Source organism: Peromyscus maniculatus, chromosome 1 (genome assembly GCF_049852395.1).
Source record: "Peromyscus maniculatus bairdii isolate BWxNUB_F1_BW_parent chromosome 1, HU_Pman_BW_mat_3.1, whole genome shotgun sequence".
NCBI lineage: Eukaryota > Metazoa > Chordata > Mammalia > Rodentia > Cricetidae > Peromyscus > Peromyscus maniculatus.
The window spans coordinates 22,830,108-22,852,394 of NC_134852.1; the positions used below are offsets into that span (position 1 = coordinate 22,830,108).

Here is a 22,287-nt window from a genome sequence, read left to right on the forward strand (position 1 = left end):
TTTCCTGTGTATCTGTGTTTTTATTGACTTTCTGTTCTGCCTTTTCATTGTAAACCCAACCAGATGACTAAATCCCTCCCTCTATAGCTCAGAGAACTTCTCAGAAGAAGAAGAAAGTGTAAGAGCCAGAAAGGAGGGAGGACATAAAGAAACAGGGCCCTCCACATCAGCATGAGAAAAACACATATGAAGCCACATTCTGAAGCATACCGCATTGTGCTCCATGTCTGCACCAGTTCTCCACTTATAAATTAGAGTTTCTAGTTTCATGATTTTACGGGCTTCCCAAGTGATCAATCATACAGATCTCTGATTTTTGTGCCATTTCTTGTGATGTTTTTGTTCTGTTGGTTTGTCTTGTCCAACTCTAAGATGATAGTATTGTTTCATCATATTGTATTTTATTTTATTATACATTTTACAAATGAAAGAATGAATGAATGAAAGAATGATGAAAATCTAACCACTTAGGGTAAAGGTTAACACCTGATCTGTCAATTATTCCTTCTGGGAGAGGAAAAATCAGGTTTCTCCAGTGCAGTGACCCTGTATATATCAACCAATCCAGGGCAGTCTTTATGTTTAGGAGTAATTGACCGATATATAATAGACTCCATAGTTTTGTGTGAGTGTGTGGCGGGGAGGTGCTCACAGTTAGTTACACTTTAGTGTTTTTCTTTTGTTCCTTTTTTATTAGAATTAGAGTTTTTATATTCATTTTATATAGTGACCACATATCCCCTTCCCCACCTTCCTTTGACCCCCATTGCCATCCCTCTCAACCCTTACCCCCATTTCCATCTCCTCCAATGCAAGATCGTCAATGGGCAGTCAGCAGAGCCTAATACACTCAGTTGAGGCTGGTCCAAGTCCCTACTCCTGCACCAAGGTTGTGTAAGTTGTCCCACGCTAGGATGTGTGAACTCTCTAAAGCCTGCTATACACCAGAGATGGTTCCTGATCCCACTGTCAGGGTGCCCATTAAGCAGAGCAAACTACTCAACTGTCTTGCCTATGCAGAGGTCCTAGTCCAGTCTCATGGTGTTTTGCTCTTTTGCTATTGTTTTCATCTGGGGATTTTTTTAAAAAGGAATTTAAAGTTGGGTGTATAAGGAAGAGGAGATGATTTGGAGGAAGTGTGTGAGTGAAAGAATATGATGAAAATATATTTAAATTGTCATGTGTGGTGGTGCTTGCCTTTAATCCCAGCACTCAGGAGGCAGAGGCAGGCAGATTTCTGTGTGTTCAAAGCAAGACTGGGCTACAAACTGAGTTCCAGGACAGGCTCCAAAATCTACACAGAGAAGCCCTGTCTCCCAAAATGATGCAATATATATATATATATATATATATATATATATATATATATATATATGCTATAATTCAATATATATCATATATATAATATATATAATGCACTATAATATATAACAATATATAATTGTTTTAAACAATAAAAAATGTAAGATAAATTAAAGCAACAAAAAAGATGTTACATTTATCAGCAGCCTTTGTCATCACCAGAGTCTACTTCTATAAGGTTAGCAGTGGCTGTAAGACTGCTTCTCCTTTCCAGGTTCTGGCTATTGCAAACAATGCTGATATGAATATAGCTGAGCAAGTGCCCTTGTGGCATTATTGAGCATTCCTTGGGTATATGCCCAAGAGTGGTATAGCTGGATCTTGGGGGAGATTGATTCCCAATTTTCTAAAAAAGTGCCATATTGATTTCCAAATTGATGTACAAGATTGCATTCCCACCAGCAGTGGAGGAGAGCTCCCCTAGCTCCACATTCTCTCCAGCATAAGGTATCTTCAGTGTTTGTGATCTTAGCCATTCTGACAGGCATAAGTTGGTATCTAGAAAAAAATCATCCTGAGTGAGGTAATCCAGACTCAAAAAGACAAACATGGTATGTACTCACTCATAGGAGGATACTGATGTAAAACAAAGATGACTAGACTGCTACTCACAAACCCAGGGAGGTTACCTAGAAAACAGGACCCCAAGAAAGGCACAAGGAATGCCCAATGTCAGAGAAATGCATGAGATCTACATGAACAGCCCTGACATGAGTGGGGGTAATGAAGGGCAAGGTTCGACGGAAAGAGAGATTAGTGGAGCATGAGGTCCCAGCTGGATCAAGAACGGAGAGGGAGAACAAGGAATAAAAGACCATGATAAATGAAGACCACATGAGAATAGGAAGAAGCAAAGTGCTAGAGAGGTCCACAGAAATCCACAAAGATACCCCCACAATAGACTACTAGCAGTGGTTGAGAGGCAGCCGGAACTGATCTACTTTGGTGATAGGATGGCCAAACACCCTAAGTGTTGTGTTAGAAACCCCATCCAATGACTGAGGGAGCCAGATGCAGAGTTCCACAGCCAAGCCCCAGGTGGAGCTCCAAGAGTCCAAATGGTGAGAAAGAGGAGGGTTTGTATGAGTGAGAATTGTTGAGACCAAGGTTGGAAAAAACACAGAGACAAATAGCCAAATCAATGGAAAGTCAATAACTGCCCCGGCCAGCAGGCCTTCAAAGGGTTCTCGACCACCCTAAGGACAGAATAATAGGGACAGAGACACAAAGGAAATACACCAAGTCAAGATAATGATCAAGGTGCAACTTTATTTTTCTCCAGGAGGGTTTATATAGTTCCTGCAGGGTGGGGGGAGCAGGAAGCTATTATCTGCATAGGGTGGGGCAAGCCAACCCAGCTGCAGGATGTTTGCATAGGTTGTTTATGCAGGATGTTGACAGGGTGAAAAGGTCAACGGCTCTGACTCAGTGTCCTTTTGCTAGGCAACCTGTCCTTAAGATGTTCCAGTTCCCTGTCTTATGGGGGGGTCTGTATTTTTCCAGTAACTAGAGATTCTGTCCTTGTCCCTGACAATGAACTATGAACCAATAGCTGAGTATCCCCCCAACTGGATCAGGCCCTCTGGATAAGTGAGACAGCTGATTAGCTTGATCTGTTTGGTAGGCATCCAGGCATTGGGACAGGGACCTGTCCTATGTGCATGAGGTGGCTGTTTGGAACCTGGGGCTTATACAGGGACACTTGGCTCAGCCTGGGAGGAGGAGACTGGACCTGCCTGGACTGAATCTACCAAGTTGAACTCAATCCTCAGGGGAGACTTTGACCTGGAGGAGATGGGAATGGGGGGTGGGCTGGGAGGAAGGTGGGGCGGGGAGCAAGTGGGAGGGGGAGAATAAGGGAATCTGTGGCTGATATGCAAAATTAAATTAGTTATATATAAAAAAGACTGATTCTCCTTAACTAAATTTTTGAAGAATTCTAATGGTGGACAAGTATTTTTTCTAACTGACTGTTTACTCAGCACAATTTTGTTTTGCTCAATAAAAAGTACATTTGATATCTTTATCATTGGTATATATATATGTAACTGATGGTTACATATCACATAAAACTTTCAAACTACTTAAATTTTAGAGTTGCTGATCAAATGAGAATATTTTTTTGCTTATATGCTTGGTTTCATTATTATGTGCCCATCATTAGAGGGAATTTTTTTTAATTTCATGAAAATAAAATACAAAAATTAACTTCATAATTATTTCCTTTGTAGTCTTTTGAAACAAGTTCTCTCATACACAAGGTTGGCCTCAAACACACTAGACAACCAAGGATGGCCTGTAGTTCCGAATCAGTCTCTACATCTCAGTGCAAGGTTTACAATCATGTGACACCCTGCCAAGATAAGTTTTTTTTTAATTTTTAAAGTAAGAGATATTTATGACATGCACATATTACTCAAACATATTTATGACTTTCAGTGGGACATTTCAGGGAAATGAAATCTGCAAAATAACATAAGGATGTGGCCTATCAGAATATTTAGATACATTTCATTTCTTAGTGTTGAAACATTTTAGATATTCTCTTATAAGAATATTGAAATTTCCAGTGTATTCTAGCTCACCATGCAGAAACCCTCAGTACTTAAGAGCACAGGACACCTTCCTCCTGAAAGATTGCATGCCTTTGTCCCTCTTCTTTTCATCAAAAGGAGATGGCATACATTTTGGCACACCAGTGGTATGACACTGTTTACACCTTCCCCACTACCACTGGGTTATCAGCTGTATCAAAATTGTTGCATAGACAGGATTGAAACACCACTAGAACAAGTTTGAGCTCTCCCAACCTACTTCAGGGTCTAGTAGGGGGGACCAGGAGGCTGGAGAATAAATGACAGATGCACCTTAATAAAGGAAATAGGGTATAATCTCACATTTATTGACTCTTCATTATTCTACCAGTGATAGTGAAGGTGGAATGGGGATAGTGAACAATGTGGGGTGCTGCATGGGGTGAATTGCTAAAGGATTTTGTGATTGCTGTAAGAATGACAGTTACCTCTTTCATATCTTCATAGCTCAGTAACAGGAAGTTGTCATTTTTTCTCATAGACAACCAGTCACGTGTGTGCTCAAACCATGATCCATATGGCACTGTGTGAAAGGGGAAGGGAATTATTGATTACAAAGAATAAAATTAAGGTCTCCCTGTTATTAATCACTTTCACAAATGGCAGACAACTTTACTAAGAAAAACAAAACCAGTATTTACTACATTTAATGTGATATTTTATGTAGACATGTCAGAGGAGTAGTAGGTAGCAACTGAAGATCAGTAGGTTGGTCCACCAGGAAGGAAAGTTCTAATGGGTGAGTCTCAGAGAGTTAAAGCCCAAAGACTTTGGATCTAGAATGTCTTCTGCTAATGTTGTACCTTAACATTTATGCCACTGCTATTTTCCTGTGTTATCTAGCATGGTGTGAATGCATGTGGGAAGATCCCCACTTCCCTTAATTTATTATGGCTATCTCCAGGAAATATCCCATTCTACTGGCATTTTAATTTGTGGATTATTATAAAAATGATTTCCTCCTAAGCTATTCTGTTTAGAGCAATGATTTTATACAAAATAATAGTGTTGGTTTAAATGGGATTTTGGTTATTTGTGTTCTTTAATAAATGGAGTAATTGATTATGACAGAGTTTCGTTTAGTGGGGAAACTCATAAAGTCAAAAGCAAGATACGGCATTTCCCCTGCCCATGATAAATTCTGCCCAGGATAGAAAACAAGAAGAAGTAATTTTCACATATGTAGTTTTATTTGAGGTTACATATGGATTGTGGTTTAGGTTAATGATTAAGAAAAACCATTGTGTTGAATAATATTATTTTAAAGTCTGTTACTTTTTATGTTGCATTTATTAACTCTCTGAATTTATGTTATGTACCTGTCTAAACACCTGATGGTCTAATAAAGATCTGAAGGCAAGAGTAAGGCATGAGAAAGGACAGAAGGGGCTGGCAGGCAGAGAATATGTAGAATTCTGTGAGTAAACCAGATCAATGAATGAGAGAGAAGGAGTATATCAAAGTCAGCCAACCAGATACAGAGCCAGTGCCAGTAAGAGTAAGATTTACAGATGTAAGAGAATGGAAAATTCCCAAAGGCAAAATGTAGATGAGATTATTTAAGTTAAGGAAAGCTGGGAAGAAACAAGTCAAACTAAGCCCATGTATTTACAAATAAGAATAAGCCTCTTGTTTGATACATTTGGGAGCTGGGTGGTAGGCCACCCAAAATAGTAAAAAATGAACAACAACAAAATTGTGTCCCAGATGTTAAGCTAGCTCAAGTTATTTTATTCTTAATGTTGAGAGATGTTCATGGGCTTCAGTGTGCATCATAGCTAAAACAAAGTTTCAATATGACTTATAGATAGGATAAGATATTTCTGTTAATAATTTGAGGTGAAAAACCTGGGGAAACCATCTAAAGTTTAGAAAGGCACATAGTCGAGTGAGGGACTCATTGAGGTCAAGAAATAAGAACAAACTAGCCAAGTTATTATTTGTGGATGGATATTTCTTCTTAGGATGGTTTGGCAATCCAAGATGATGATTAATTCCTTAATTCTTAAATCCTGATAATTAATTCAAAGACAGTGATTAATTAATGCCCATTCATGCCCTCTGTTTCTTGATACAAAAAAGCTATTGATGAATGAAAACACAATCTGAGTATTTAAAAGACAGAAGACTGATTGTTTTTCATATATAATAATTTAGGTTTGTGATTCTTTTAAGATTGTTTATAAGATTATCATTTAAGATAATTAAAAAAGTCATTGATCCTTCCTTTGCAACACAAAATTCAGCATGGCAGTAAAAGAATTGCTGAGAAATATATCTTACTTGCTTATATTCTGTTAACCTAAACCAAGTTGCTTGGATAAGAATGTATGTGGTTTCTTGGGATAATTTGTTTTATATCCATAATGTGTAGGATGTTTAATCATTTGAAGGAAATTGGAAATCATGTTGTCTAACTGTATTCATTGTAGTCATGCACTTGAAAAATAGAGTGTATCCACTTTGTAACTTTTATATTGCCTGAGAGATTTTGTTCAGATATATAAGCTGTAAGAGAAACATCGAGGAAGGACAGAGAACATGATGGAGAAATATAAATATTTGTGCATGTTTTTTCCTTTTGTTGGCCCCAGATTGTTAAATTTTGTCCTCTCTCTGGGCCAGCAAATTATGTTTTACACCCTCAGATAAAAAAGTCAAGTTAAGTGATTAATTTATTGACTCCAAGGCTTCCCCTTCAATCATGAGCTCCTGAAGTCTGGTCATCATTTCAATGATATCATTTGCCATAAACACACAGTTAGTAAGCAGATAAAATCCAGTTCATTAGTGAACTCATCACCTCACAGATTTACTACTGATGCCATGAGGAGACATGCAATTGGCACGTAGCAGTGACAAAGGCATGAGTTGGTAAAATGAGATCACAACAGTACAGGAAGCCAGAGGATTCTGAGCATGTCCAGCTTGAGACTTTTTATTATGATCATGTCTGGAGAACTCTATTAATCCCTTTGGAGAGAGAGCAGTTTCCATAAACTTTCACCTCTAAGGTTCCACAACTTGTGAATAGTGACTCCTTAAGACCAAAGACACCAAAACATAGGCAGAAAGAGATGTTCAAGGCATAGCCTCCCACATTCACTAAGTGCTTCATTTACATGCCTAGTACTACTTTGATGTGTTTTCAATAGTCAGAGTGTCCTAACTGTTCCTGGTCTAGTTGTGCTGTCTCTTCCTGCCTCACTCTCCATTGCAGGCTTGTATTGTTTCCCATTATCTGAAGAACCAACTGAATCAAGTCAGGGAGAAGGTAAGACTTAAGCCAGTGCCAGAGAAGTAGGATACATGAATTCAGATAATCAAAGATTTGATTGAAACCTGGTGGTGATTAATGATATACAGAGAATGTGTAGAGATAAAGTCAATTGTGTAATATATAAGAGAATTAAGTTACTTAAGGAGATTGAAATCTGGGCTCATGTGATAGCTCAATGGAAATCAATTGCCTTGTATGTCACAAGACCTGAGTTTGGATCCTCAAAAACCATTCAAACATGGTGATACAGCCTGTTTTTTTAAACCTAGTATCCCTTCTATGACATGAGAGTTGGTGATAGGAGATTGCCTACAAGCTTAGGACCTGCCAATATGCCACACCCAGGGATGTACAAGAATGAGATTGTCTCAAACAAAATAGAAATGAAGGTTCAACACTTGATATTATCATCTGTCTTTAACATAAGAACACCTAAATTCTAACATTTGCATACACATCATCATAAACACAAGAACATACATGCATAAAAGGAAAAGCTAGAAGCCAAGTGAAATGTTGTGTCACATATATGTAATGCCAAAAGTAAGAAGGGAGAGCCCAAATACCAAGGATTCAATGTGATTTTCAATTACATAATGAATTTCTTGTCAACTTGGGATACAACAGATCCTGTCTCAAAATACAAAAAAAGACAACATCTTAGTGGGTGTACCAAAAATAATCCAGTGATAAATACTGATAATAATTAATAGCATTTCTGCTTTGGAAGTTGTTTTAAAAGGTATTTGTTTGGGGACATGAATTACAAAGTGTATGCCAACAAGACTGTAGTTGGAAGATTTCCTGTGTCCTGACCTTCTGGCAGTAGGGACACATCCCTCCCACTTGTATCCCACAAGTAAACACACAAAGCTTATATTAATTATAAATGCATGGTCATGGCTCACACTTTTTACTAGCTATTTTTTATATCTTAAATTATTCCATAAATATTAATCTATGTATATTTACATGGTCTTGGCTTTATCTGCATCCCAATACTTGTAGTTCCTTGGGCAGCTCGCTGGCATCTCTTCCTGTCTCTCCCTTTGAACTTCCTGCCTGCTTCTAAGCTGCCTTGCCATAGGCCAAATACCTTTATTTATTAACCAATCAGAGCAACACATATTCACAGCATACAGAAAGACATTTCCCCATCACAAGGCTGTCCTCAATCTTAGTATGTAAACAAGGATGGCCTTCAATTTTTGATCTATTCATCTCCACCCAATTAATACTTACATCATCCTACTCAGTCTGTAAATTTATTATTTGTTAATATTTTAATAAATAGGTATCAAATTATGAGACCTAGTGGTTGTATCTACAACAAACAACAACATTTTAGTGTCAGTGATGAGTAATATTCAATAACCAGTCAAGTAAATACTTGTCACCTAGAAAACTTCCAGAGGAAGTCTGAAAACTCCAGTTACAAATATGTAAAGCATGGCAACTCATAATATGATAGAAAGGAAGATTCCCATCAATAAAGCAACCTATTGAGTGAAATCAAATGAAGGTATGTATCAAGGTTTTATGACCACATTAATAATTACATTAATGACCAGAGTGAGGTAAAAGTGAACTGGTAGAGAGAGAGGGATATGGGGGAAGTGGAGAGAGAGAGAGAGAGAGAGAGAGAGAGAGAGAGAGAGAGAGAGAGAGAGAGCAGGGAAAGGAGAGAGAGACTGGGGATTGTAAACATGTATATTTGGAGAATATACAAGTCTCTAGAAACTTGTAGTTAAAGAAATAAATTTAAATGGTTTATTGTATTTTTATTTGTGTATGTTTATGCGTTCTTATGTGAGTATAAGTCTGTGAGTGTGTGTCTACAGAGGTAAGAGTGTTAGTGTCCACTGATGCTAGAGTTACAGGAAGTAGAAAACCACTCTATGAGGGTTCTGGAAAACTAAGCACCTTCTTCTAAAAAGCATTAAGTTCTTTTGGCCAGAGCCATCTGTTATACTCCTATGATAATAGAATTTTAAAGAATAATTCATACTGTACAATGAAAAGTATAAAGTACCACAAAATGATCTCCACAACAAATACACTTTAAATGAATTAAATAGTGATATAAAAAGGAATGGTGGGATAATGATATGAAAATGGGTAAAATGCTTATCATATAAACCTGATGACCAAAACCTCAGTCTCTGTAAACCATATAAATTAGAAATGGACAACTGACTCAACAAGGTTTTTCTCAGGTTCTTCCAAATGTTCAGTGAGATGTGTGTATCCACACAGACACTTAAGCACACATGTACAGTAGATCACAATAAATAAGAAAAATTTAAAAGAAAAATATATCACGGTGTGAAGAAAAGGTGAAAGATGTGGGGCAATGCAACAAGAACAAATATAATATAAGAAGAAGATATGAGTGGGAATTCCAAGATATCTGTCATTCTATGGAAAAACAAACCTAAGAGATGTTATATTAAAATTACCTCCTGATAACTTGCTACAACCTATAACACCTATAACTGCCTTGGAACAGATTTTTATTGAGGAATTATCTAGATCACAAAAGCCTGTGGGTATGTCAATGAATGATTGTTCTGATTGTTAATTGATAATGTAAAAGGTGAAGGGTTATTGTGGCAGCCCCATTTTCTACTCAGGTGGGTTCAGGAAAGCATACGGTAAGAGAATATTAACTGAGGACAAGAAAGCAAGGGCAAGCATATTTATTGTCTCTCTACTCTTGTCTGTGAACACACTGCCTTAACTACCTGCCTAGGCTTCTCCTCAAAAATAAAGTGTAACTTAGAATTGTACAAAAAATTAACCATTTTTTCTCTAGGTTGTTTTTTGTTAGAACAGATGCCAGTTAAGATAAAGGAGGAATATAGAACACCATATATACAAGACCAGAAAATATATTTCCCTCATAAAATTATAATCAAACAAATTACATTGAAACTGGCAAGAGAGAAACACCAAGCAAATGTAAAGGAAGGTCTGTCAGAATAATAGATTTTTCAACAGAGATTTTAAAATGCCAGGGGGCCTGGAAGCTGTATTTCAAATTCTAAAGGCAATGACAACTCAGTCTACTGTACCCACCAAAACTGCTTCTCATAATTGAAAGATAAAAAAATTTATGCTAAAAATATGCAAAATGAATTTATGACCATCAAAAGAGTTCTACAAAATATACTTACAGGAATCTTTTCCAGTAAAGAGAAAAAAATGAATCCATAAGGCTGCAACAAAGCAAACGTTAACTTCCATGTTCAAGTTGATTCAGCCTAGAATTATCTGAGAGAGACTCATTTAAGAGTTTCTACAAATCATAGTGGAATTGCTTTGAGTTTCTCTTCATTTAATTTGATGTTGGCTGTCGGCATTCTTTTAATTGCCTTTATTATATTTAGGTATGTTCTCTGTGTTCCTGATTGCTCCAAAACTTTTATCATGAAGGGGTGTTGGATTTTGTCAAATGCCTTTTCAGCATCTAGTGAGATGATCATGTTTTTTCTTTGAGTTTGTTTATATGGTGTATTACATTGATGGATTTTCGTATGTTGAACCACCCTTGCATCCCTGGGATGAAGCCTACTTGATCGTGGTGGATAATGACAGAGAAATCGCTGAGATCTACATGAACAACCTGGACATGAGTGGCAGTAATGAAGGGTGAGGGTCTAGGGAAAGAGAGCCTGTGGGAGCGGGAGATTCCAGCTGGATCAAGAACAGAGAGGGAGAACAAAGAATAGGAGACCATGGTAAATGAAGACCACATGAGAAAAGGAAGAAACAAAGTGCTAGAGGGGCCCGCAGAAATCCACAAAGATACCCCCACAATAGACTGCTGGCAATAGTCGAGAGACAGCCGGAATTGACCTACTCTGGTGATGGGATGGCCAAACACCCTAATAGTCATGCCAGAAAACCCATCCAAGGACTGAGGAATCTGGATGCAGACATCCACGGCTAGGCCCCAAGTAAAGCTCCGGGAGTCTAATTAGCGAGAAAGAGGAGGGTTTATATGATGGAGAATTGTTGAAACCAAGGTTGGATAAAGCACAGGGACAAATAGCCAAATGAATGGAAACATATGAACTATGAACCAAAGGTTGAGGGGCCCCCAACTGGATCAGGTCCTCTCAATAGGTGAGACAGTTGATTGGCTTGATCTGTTTGGGAGGCATCTAGGCAGTGGTACCGGGTTCTGTGCTCATTGCATGAGTTGGCTGTTTGAAACCTGGGGCTTATGCAGGAATACTTGGTTCAGTCTGGAAAGAAGAGACTGGACTTGCCTGGAATGAGTCTAACAGATTGATCTCAGTCCTCGGGGGAGGCTTTGCCCTGGAGGAGGTGGGAATGGGAGGTGGGCTGGGGGGAAGTTGAGGGGGCAGGATGGGGGAGTACAAGGGAATCCATGGCTGATATGTAGAACTGAATGGTATTATAAAATAAAATAAAAGGAAAAAAAAGAGTTTGTACAGATCAGATTGGCTGATGACAAAGTATTTGAGTTGTCCTGATTGATGATTGGTTTGTTAGGGCCCACAGCATAGGTCTCTGTGACTGGATTTTATTAGAAAGACAGCTCAGCATAAGACACTGAAACAAGTTAACATGCAGATTAGTAAAATGTTTTCTGCTTCAGTTCCTTCTGGAGAAATTGCTCTGACTTCACCCATAGATATTTGCAATCTGAAAGGTTAAGCCAGATAAACAATTTCTTCCCCTATATTGCTTCTGGCTCAAGAGATCATAAAGCAAACTAGTCCAATAGTTAAATAAGAAAACAACTCAATCACCTTCATAAAATCATCAAAATGAGAGGAATCAACAATGATCTTTCATTAGTGTAGCTGAAGTGTTCAGGATGTCATATATACTGTGAATATATGTTGCTAGGATTGATTGATAAATAAAACACAGATTGGCCAGTAGTCAGGCAGGAAGCATAGTGTTGGCAGAAAAAGGAGAGCGAGAATATTGGGTGGAATAAGGCTGAGTCAGAGAGATGGTGCCAGCCTGCTATGGGGTGGAGGATGTAAAGTACAGGTAAGCCACAAGCCACATGGCAAAGTATAGCATGGTGATATTTTATTTGTACTGAAATGTGATTTTATTTGTAGGTTAATAAATAAAGTTGCCCGGTGGTTAGAGCTATTAAAGCCTTAGTGAAAGCTGATTGGTGATGGTGCACACCTTTAATAACAGCACTTGGTAGGCAGAGCTAGGTAGATCTCTGTGTGTTCAAGGATACAGCCAGTATTGGAGACACACGCCTTTAATCTCAATACCAACCATAGAAGACCTGGAGGTCTGTACAGACAGGCAGTGACAAGGCAGTCATGTGGTTGGGTTTACAACCAATGAGAAGGCAGAACAGAAAGTCTCTATAAAGACAAAAACACAAGAAGTAGGTCTCTGGAGTAAAGAGGCTAGCTGCAGCAGACAGGTAAGGCTCTTGGCTCTGATCTCTTGGCTTTCTTCTTTGCATTGGTTCTGTGTTTCTTATTTAATAAGATGGTTGGTTACATCTACAGTCCAGATTTATAGAAATGGGTTAATCTAAGATATGAGAACAGCTAGCAAGAAGCCTGAGCCATTAGGCTATACAGTTTGTAAATAATATAAGTCTCTGTGTGTTTACTTGGGGGACACTTGTGGGAGAGATTTGCCCTGACTACTGGAAGGCCAGGACACAAGAAAACTCCAGCTACACACTAGTAACTGAATATAAATGATGCCAATTCCTTAATCAAAAGACACAGTGGAGGACATTGGATTAAAGTACTAGGATGTTTACATTTGTTGTAGTTCATCATATAAGACAGCTATAACCTTGCCTTGAAATAATGGAAAAAAGATTCTGGGGAAATGGAACAGGGATTTGTTGCTGATCTAATCTGACATAATAGACTTGAAATATATTGAGCACTGATAAACATTACTATCTACTGCTTAAGGGAACAATTCATGGGGAGAAATGTACAATTACAAACACAGGTTTACCCAATTATACACAGAAAATACTACTAGATGTAAAGCCATAGGCAAGCATCACAGTACTTTCATTTCCAATAGTTAACACTTCAACACAATAGAAAATAATTAGAATTAACTGACATCACAGGTAAAATGGTCTTTAAAGACATCTATATAATATTGAACACACAAACACTGAAGAATACAACATGTTCTCTCAGAAGTACATGGGACTTTCTATAAAATAGACATATACAAGGTCACAAAGAACATCTTAAAAACATAGGGAAAATGAAATAATCCTTTATGTTCTACATCAAAACTATAAAATGACTATAAATAAATAAGAAAAACCCCAGACCATAAACAAACTCATGGAGAGTAAACAACTCAAAACTTAATGATGAAAGAATTCTTGATGAAATCAAGAATGGAAAGATTCTTACAATGAAATGAAACAAAAATACCACAATATTCTTTAACCTATGAGATGCAATGAAAAATGCCCAAAGAGGGATGTTTAAAGTTCAAATTAACTACATTATAATGTCAAAGATATTTCTAATAAATTAGCTAAGGAATCCCCTTAGGGCTTTGGAAAAGGAATACCTCAAACATCAAAATTACAAGCTGGAAAAAAACACTGATATTAAAAAAAAAATAGTGAAATGAAAACAGCAACAGAAAGCAAACAAATCCAGAGAGTCAATGAAATAGTTTTTCCTTCAACATATAAATAATATTGACAAAACTTCAGATAAATGTAGATGAATTTCTGAATGGTTTTATTAAAGAAAAAAACATGAAGCCAAATATAGGGGTAAAAGCCTTAGGGAGATCAGGGAACTAGGGAAAGCACTAGCCAACCTTAACTCACCAACTCTGCAGCTTCCACAGAGAGTGACTTCCTATCTAACCAGTCTTATATTACTTGCTGTTTACCATCTGATTGGTCTCCTAGCCCAGATACCTGATTTCCCCTTCCTACACATTTCAGTCATTTTCTGTCTCACTGTACAGACCTCCAGGCCTCTATGATTGGTACTGGAATTAAAGGCACATGTCACCATGCTTGGCACTGTTCTCTAGTGTGGCCTTGAACACACAGAGACCCTGTCTGCTAAGTGATAGAATTAAGGGCATGTTTTACCACTGCCAGACTTCTTTGTTTACTTAAAATGGCTTGCTATTTCCTTTTCTCTCAGGGTAAACTTTATTTATTAATACAAAAGTAAAATGTCACGACATTTCAGCACAAATAAAATATCACCATAGATAAACTAAGAAAAGGAAGTGAAACAGCAAAAGATAATACAGTTAAGTCATAAAAAAGAAATCACTCATTATGACAAGCACCAGTGATTTCAAAGAATTATTAAAGTTTACATTAAAATCATTCCACTAAACCAGAAAATCTAAAATATATGAATTAAATTTCTACATTGGTTAAAACCTATCTAAATAAAACTAAAATGGCATTTTAAAATTTTAAATGTGTTGATGTGGTGACAAGGCTCAGCAGTTAAAAATATTTACTTTTCTTCTAGAGGGTCAGGATTCAATTTCCAGTACCTACATGATAGCTCACAATGCCATCTTCCTGCCTCTGTGGGCACAAGACACATATCCAAAACACACACATACATGCGACAAATCCCTTCTACACATAACATAAAATAAACCTGTAAAATAGTCATGCCTGACCTACCTCTCATCTGCTACCTCAGGAGCCAAGGGAGGGCACAGCAAATACTGAGGCTGAACAACTCAGCTCTCACTGAAGTTCATATCCTCAGCCTTTAGTTGGCTCTCTCCAACATCTACCCTGTCTATGAGCTGCTGGAGATGATGGAAAGAGCTGGTCCTGTGGAACCATAGCCACAGAATTTCCTTGATTTTGAGGTATAGCAGGATATCTGAGAGGAGTCTGGATGAGTCTCCAGTATTAATGTTGTAGCAGAAGCCAGAGGCCCTGAACCAGACCAGCCATTTATTGCAATGAACATTTGAAATTAAAGCTTTTTGGGCAAAAGTTATGTGGTGTGACACACAGCAGCACCCAGTGCAACTATAATGAACAAATATGTGGTGGGTAGATGGGGAATACAGAGGAGTGAACAAGTATGCCAGAATTGGACACATGACAGCTGTGACTGGTATGAGAGAAAACTGCTGACTGGCAGCAGAGCTTGTCATTCCCCAGAGGGGTCAGTGAGATATTTGTTTTTTGTTTTTGTTTTTATTTTTGTTTTCATTTTTATTATGTTTTGGGTGTCAGGATACAAGGGTGGAGGGTAGATATGAAAGGACAGGACAATGAGTGTGAATGATATGCATGATGAAAATTTCTAAAGAATCAATAAAAATTATGTTATAAAAATACTCTAAGGCCTAAAACATCAACGAGTTTGCAAAAGTAATTAAAAATCTCTAAAGAAAGAGAAATGTTCAGACCAGATGAATTTTCCCAGACCTTCAGAGAACACAAAGATTATTGAACTATTATATAAAAGAAAATGAGGCTGATTACCAAAATATTTTTTGAAGTATCCTCTTGATACAAAGAACAGACAAATATTCACCAACAAACAAACCATATAGATCAAGATCTATGATTAACATAGATGCAAAGTTTCTCAATAAAATACTTTGTTAACATATTCAGGAACATATCAGTGGATAGTAAAATGGTTGAGCAGTAAAGTTGTTTATTGCCAAACCTAAGGCGAAAATCCACATGGTCCCAAAAGATAGAACACATTCTTGTAAGTTTTTCTCTGGTTTGCACCTGCATATTTGGGTATACATGGACCCATACAATATACATATATATGTACCTGCACATGCACAAGTACACACACACACACACACACACACACACACACACACACACACACACACTATCGAAACAGCCATTAACCATGATCTTTACTTCAGAGACTCAGTGATGGGCTGGTTCAATACACAGACATCAATCAATATAAATTAAATAGTATAAATGGACTCAAAAACAGAAAACCCATTGTAATCTGTGTAGATAAAGAAAAGAATTTTTGATAAAATTTATCATCCCCTTATGTATAAAATGCCAAAGAACTTAGAATAGAAGGAAAATATTTCAACATAGTATTGGCCCTATGTAGGAAAAGTGTAGGTTACATTCCACTAGGTAGGTGGAAATCCACTATATTTCCAGTACAAGCAAGAAGAAAATGATGTGCACTTACTCCACTCTTTTTTAATATAGTACCAAATACCAAGATTGAAAAAAAAAATAAACAAATGAAAGCTGTACAAATAAGAAAAAAAAGTCAATGTACCTATTCTTGAGTGATATGATTCTATCAGTGCAACACTTAAAGTGTTTAGCAGAAAACACTTAGATCTGATAAAGTCTTTTAACAAAGTGACAGGGTACAAAATTATCAAACAAACAAATAGTTTTTCTCTATATCAATGATGAACAAATTGAGAAACAAATCAGAGTTATCAGTCTGTTAACAAATGTCTAAAGATAGCACCTCAGAATAAATCTAAACAAGTGTATTGGGTTCTAAAAATGTCCCATATAATGTTTAGGTTTGAAAACTTGGTTCACTGTTGGTGTATCTTATGGGAAGATCATCAAGTATGAGCTTTCTGGATGAAATATGTCACAGGGTTGGGATTTAAGGTTTCAAGGACTAGCACTGTTTCGAGTGCTCTCATTCTGCCTCCTGTTTGTGGGTTGAGGTGTGAGATCTCAGGAGTTACGCCCATGCCATGCTGTCTCCCTGGTGCCATGCTTGTTGTAATGGTAATAATTGACTCTTATCACTCTGGAATCATAAGTTCCAAACAAAGCATTCTTTCAATACGTTGCCTTGTTCATGGTGTTTTATCACAGCAATAGAAAAGTAATGAATACACCCAGGAGGCAAAACCCTCATTACTGAAAACCTCAACACATTGAAGACAGAATCTTATGCAGATGTTAGGAGATGGAAAATGTTTCCATGGTCACAGACTAGAGAAATTCATGTTATAAAAATGTCCATCCTACCGAGAGCAATGAACAGATTCAATACAATACCAATCAAGAGTGTTATCAATAGAAATAAAAGTTAATAATCTTCAAATTATTATGGAATGGTTGGATGCTCATTCTTAAATTCAACACTACAGAACTGTCTCTAATCCTCAGGGATCATTGCAGAAAAGGCAGTGTAAATAATGTAGAAGCTGAAAAAGAGAAAGAGAAGGGCTAGAAAATGCTGACATGTGGGCATGACAGAACAAGTGTACTCATGATCTTAAAGCAACTGAAGCAGCTGCAAAGATCCTACATAAGACTTGCTCAAAAATGAGCTATCATAGAGCAGTTAAGATACTCACTGGACACTACAACTCCAAAATAAAATTATGAATACTGAATGATTCTGGGTGGTAGGAAGACACTGTCTTCAGTTGTGTCCACAGTGAGGTGCCAACTAGGTTTCCATTGGTAATCAAAACCCCCCACATTCCCACAGAAGATAAAAATCATGGTTAAATTGAATGGGCCACCGATAAACAGATGGGAAAGTTATAAAAGAGAACTGTAGGGAATGGGGTTACTAAAGGTGAGAAGGAGATTAGAGAGGGAAAAGGGTCTCAATAAGCAGAATATAATTTATACATCTTTGTAATTTCTAAAGAACAAATTCAATATTAAATTCATACAAAAGCACAAACAATTGCAGATAATCAAAGCAACCTTGGAATAAAATAGTACCTTATTTCAAGTTATACTACAGAGATAGAGTAATGAAAACAGCAAAGCACTGACACAAAACAAACATGTGAATTAATTGAATAGAAAACCAAGACGTAAGTTCACAGAACTGCAGGCACTGTATTTTTGACAACATATTGAAAACATGCATTGGAAGAAAGAACTTGGTATCTTCAGTACACAGTATTTTGGAAACTAGATTGCTATGTGTAGAAGAATGAATTTCGTTCTTAATCCTTCATCACACACACACCGAGAGAGAGAGAGAGAGAGAGAGAGAGAGAGAGAGAGAGAGAGAGAGAGAGAGAGAGAGATTCACAATAATTGTAAATTTATCAAGACCCTGAACATAAGACACAAAACTCTGACACATTTGAGGAAAATACAGGAAGTGTACTTTGAGGGGTAATCACAGGTAAGGACTTTCTAAATGCTACTCATCTCATTCAGAAAATAAGGCAAATACTCAACAAGTGGGACCCCTTGAAATTAAAAGATTCCTATCCACCAGAGGAAATCATTAACCATGTGAAGATTTAGCTAATAAAACGGAAGAAACCTTTGCTAGTTATATGCTTCAAGAAAATGTGTATCTAGTAAATAAAAAATTAAAGATAATAAAATATTCAATATAAAGAAAGAAATGGATCCAAACTTGTTTTATGGAACTAAAAAGTATACTGTAAAAGAAAGAGAATGCCTCATATGAATTTTGAAAGTGTTCATCAACATTACCTATCAAGGAAATACAAATAAAAATTAAAAACTACTTAGGAGTCCATCTTATCTATGTCAGAATGCCACCTTTATTAAAAAAAATATGCCAGAGTTGGAACACAGAGAAAATGTGTCTCAGAAACAACAACAAAAAAGACATAAGGGAAAAAAATAAATGTTTGAAGTATATGTAGAAAATGTTTGAAAAGAGGAGATAATTTAAATATAAAGGGATGAGAAAGGAATAGATGTAAGTAATGGACAAGACTGTTGAATGGGCATATAGGCTAATGTTTTTCTTGTTGTAAATTTCTCATGGATTTGGGGTTTTTGTGGTCTAAAATTGGGTGAAATATAAGCAATATTGCAATTATAACATATAATGTGATGTTTCCCAGCTTCCCTTTTATACCAATTCTAACTGTACATGAATTCATTAAATTGTATAGACTTTGAGTCTCTATAATTTTGCTGTATCTGGTTTTTATTTATGTACAAGTTGCTTTATAATAAAACTCATTTTTAATATTTTTTAAATTTCAGAAAAAAATGTGGGGAAAGAAAAACACTGTTGCGACTGAAAACTGCACAGCCATTATTTAAATCACTGTGGGAAGATTTAAAATTCTGAAAACAGAAATTCCATATGACCCAGCTGTAAAATCTTAGGTATATACTCAAACTAGGTAGGTATATACTACTATAGACTTAGATATATACAACTACATAGATACTTGAACAGTTGTGCTAATTGAAGCTCTATTCACAATAGCTACAGAACATGTTTAGCTTAGGTGCCCATCAATTGAAAATATATGAGATTGTGATATGTATACACAATAAAATTTCATTCAGCTATAAAGATAAAATTATGAAATTCAAGATAAAATATTTGGAACTGGAAAATATAACTAAGGAGGGAACACAAGCACAGATAGACAAGCACTGCATCTTTTTCTCATATTTCGATTCTAGACAAACTCTTAGCATGTTTACCTTGATGTGTATATAAAGGAGAGGAAGGCAGAAAAGAACCATTAGAAGAGGAGCAAGAAAAAAGAGACCTTAAGAAGAGAGAAGCACCAGGGCACATATGGTATCAATATGAAGGAAGGGAATATGAGACTGATTGTGTGGATGCAAAGATGGGGTGGGTAAATTAGGGATAGAATTAACCAAAACCCAGAATATATGAAAATGCCATTAGTTTGTAAGCTCATTTAAAAATTTATTAAAGAGTTTAAATCAAGGCAGCTTTCATGAGCAGATACTAACATTCCAAAAAGTTATCGGTTATAAAATCAAAGCTGTATTGCTATTATTGGGATTCCTCACTAGAAATTGTTGCCTAAAATGGGCCTGGGGATCCAAATAATGTAGGCAATTGTCACTATTGTCAATTGCCCACAAAAACTGCTTGGAAAGACCTATTCCATTCTTATTTTCTTCTTTTGGCTTTGGAGACAGGGTTTCTCTGTGTAATTTTGGTGCCTGTCCTGGATCTTGCTCTGTAGAACAGGCTGGCCTTGAACTCACAGAGACTCACCTGGCTCTGCCTCAGAGTGCTGGGATTAAAGATGTGCACCACCACTACCTATTCCTAAAGCCAATCTCATATTCTTATCACACAACGTAAGGAATGAAAACTGGGAATGAGTTGAAATATATCTTTCTGCTGAATAGCCCTCATTGTAACAAAAGGTTTATGTAGGATTCTAGTGGGAGAATCTTGTCAATAATATTACTCAGCTATGGACACTGATATCTATACTTCAACTATCCATACAACATATACCCACTGGTGCAATAACTACAATTGTGGTATCAGAGTAACCAATCATTTTCTGATTGATAAGACTTCACATCTGATATAGTCAGCATGTTCAAATATTCATGATGAGAAGGAAATAGGTCCTAGTGTTGTTGCTATCACTGTTGCTCTGTTAACCACAAGGTATAACATCTTCATTAGTACTAGAAAACCTAGCTACTCCAAATATTGCCAGGATGGTTAGTCATAGGTCAAGCTGTAGCTGTGCCATTATGCAGTGGCTTGTGAGAACAGGAAGACTTCACAATTAGGTTTGTAATGGTAATGATCCTTGGATCAACAGGTTGGTAGAATGTAGAGGAATAAGATGGAGCTAAGAGAAAATTATAGAATATACTAAAGGCTTAAGTTGTAACCAAGTTAGATAACATAAATGATTTGGGGGTTGAATCCCATGATTAAATAAACAGAATATTGAAGTGAGTGCTTATAGTCTTAGTACTCATGAAGTACAGGAACGAGGAGCAGATCTTCCAGGTAATTCCTATCTGCATAGAGAATTCAAGGCCAGCCTAATTTGTATCACACCTTATCTTCATAAATGTAACTGAGCCTCCCTCAACCCCTATATTTAACATGACACTCACCATTTCCTTTGAGGAACCGTTCAATGTAAGTTCCTAGTGACTCTGGATTATCAATAAGGTTTGTGTTACGACCGAAAAAATAACCAGACACAAGAACATCTCTGGGATTTCTGATGACATAGATCACCTTAAACGGAAAAATATGTAAATGAAGGTCAATATAGTCATAAAACAATTTGATCTGGCTTAGTTTATATGAAAAGTCAATCAAATACCAATGAGGTTTCCAAAAATATTTATTATTTTTATTTGAACAAAATATGAACAGAAGTGCAAAATGTTTATATTTGTCAGAATCTTCTTTTATAATTTTATTTGATTTACAAAAATGTAACAGCAAAATGACTTAGGTCAGTAATACTGTAATAAAACCAACAACAGCAATAAAAAGACAAGATTGATTCAATACTTATAAAGATCAATATTTTACAGGGTAAAAGCCTATCTATCCATTCTGAAAGAATATTTTATGTACTCGGAATAATGCATACTTAGCTAAATTTATCTTAAAAATGACAAACTAATTGGTTTCTGTAAATGTAACTATAAGAGAAAACTCTCAAAAGAATCATTATGCAGAGTTTAATGCTAATGTTTCATTGCAAAATGGTGAACACAAAGACCCATGAGCACCTAAAAAATGTCGAGATGGGAAAAAATGGGAAAAGCATAGCAATTGGTTATGCAATACCAATTTCTTAGCACTGAAAACATAATACAAGTAACATTGTAAATATTGAGCAGATTGTACCAAGGTACTTAGGACTATGTATATACATATACAGATGTAACAACAAATAATGAAAAAACAGAAATTTGAAAGACAGAAAAGAGCGGTATGATGGTAAGTTTGATAATAGGAAGAAGAAGGGGGAATAATGCATGTAATTATAGTATAATCTCAGAACAGAAGAAATAATTTTAAAAAAAATTAATGAAATGAAATAAATATTTTGTCCCAATGCTCATTGTGACATTATTATATAAATCATCTTTTGGGCCTTAATTTCTCCAGACATAAGTTTTCTAAATCTACTTAAGACACATAAATATAGCTTTATGATCACAACTTCACTGTGATAGTTTCAAGAGACATTATTTTCTACATTTGTCTTTGTGTTTAAGCATAAATAATTTTAGTTTCTAAGGTATGGGGATTTCCACAAAACTTTCTTATTAACAATGAGCAATGATGTGTCAGA

The 22,287-nt window shown here is 36.4% G+C and overlaps 1 protein-coding gene across 2 annotated transcripts in view; it reads right to left on the minus strand.

Annotated features, from left to right (window-relative positions):
* Nucleotides 1-22,287, minus strand: part of LOC102912552 (sulfotransferase 2A1-like) — a 37,672-nt gene that overhangs the window by 13,557 nt on the left and 1,828 nt on the right. The window contains exons 3-4 of one of the 2 annotated variants that reach the window (XM_006997180.4): nucleotides 21,086-21,212; nucleotides 4,385-4,479 (exon numbers count right to left, since the gene is read on the minus strand). In XM_006997180.4, the coding sequence (XP_006997242.1) occupies nucleotides 4,385-4,479; nucleotides 21,086-21,212 (222 nt within the window). The remainder of the gene's footprint in view (nucleotides 1-4,384; nucleotides 4,480-21,085; nucleotides 21,213-22,287) is intronic. The other variant, XM_042263100.2, reaches the window with a different exon arrangement.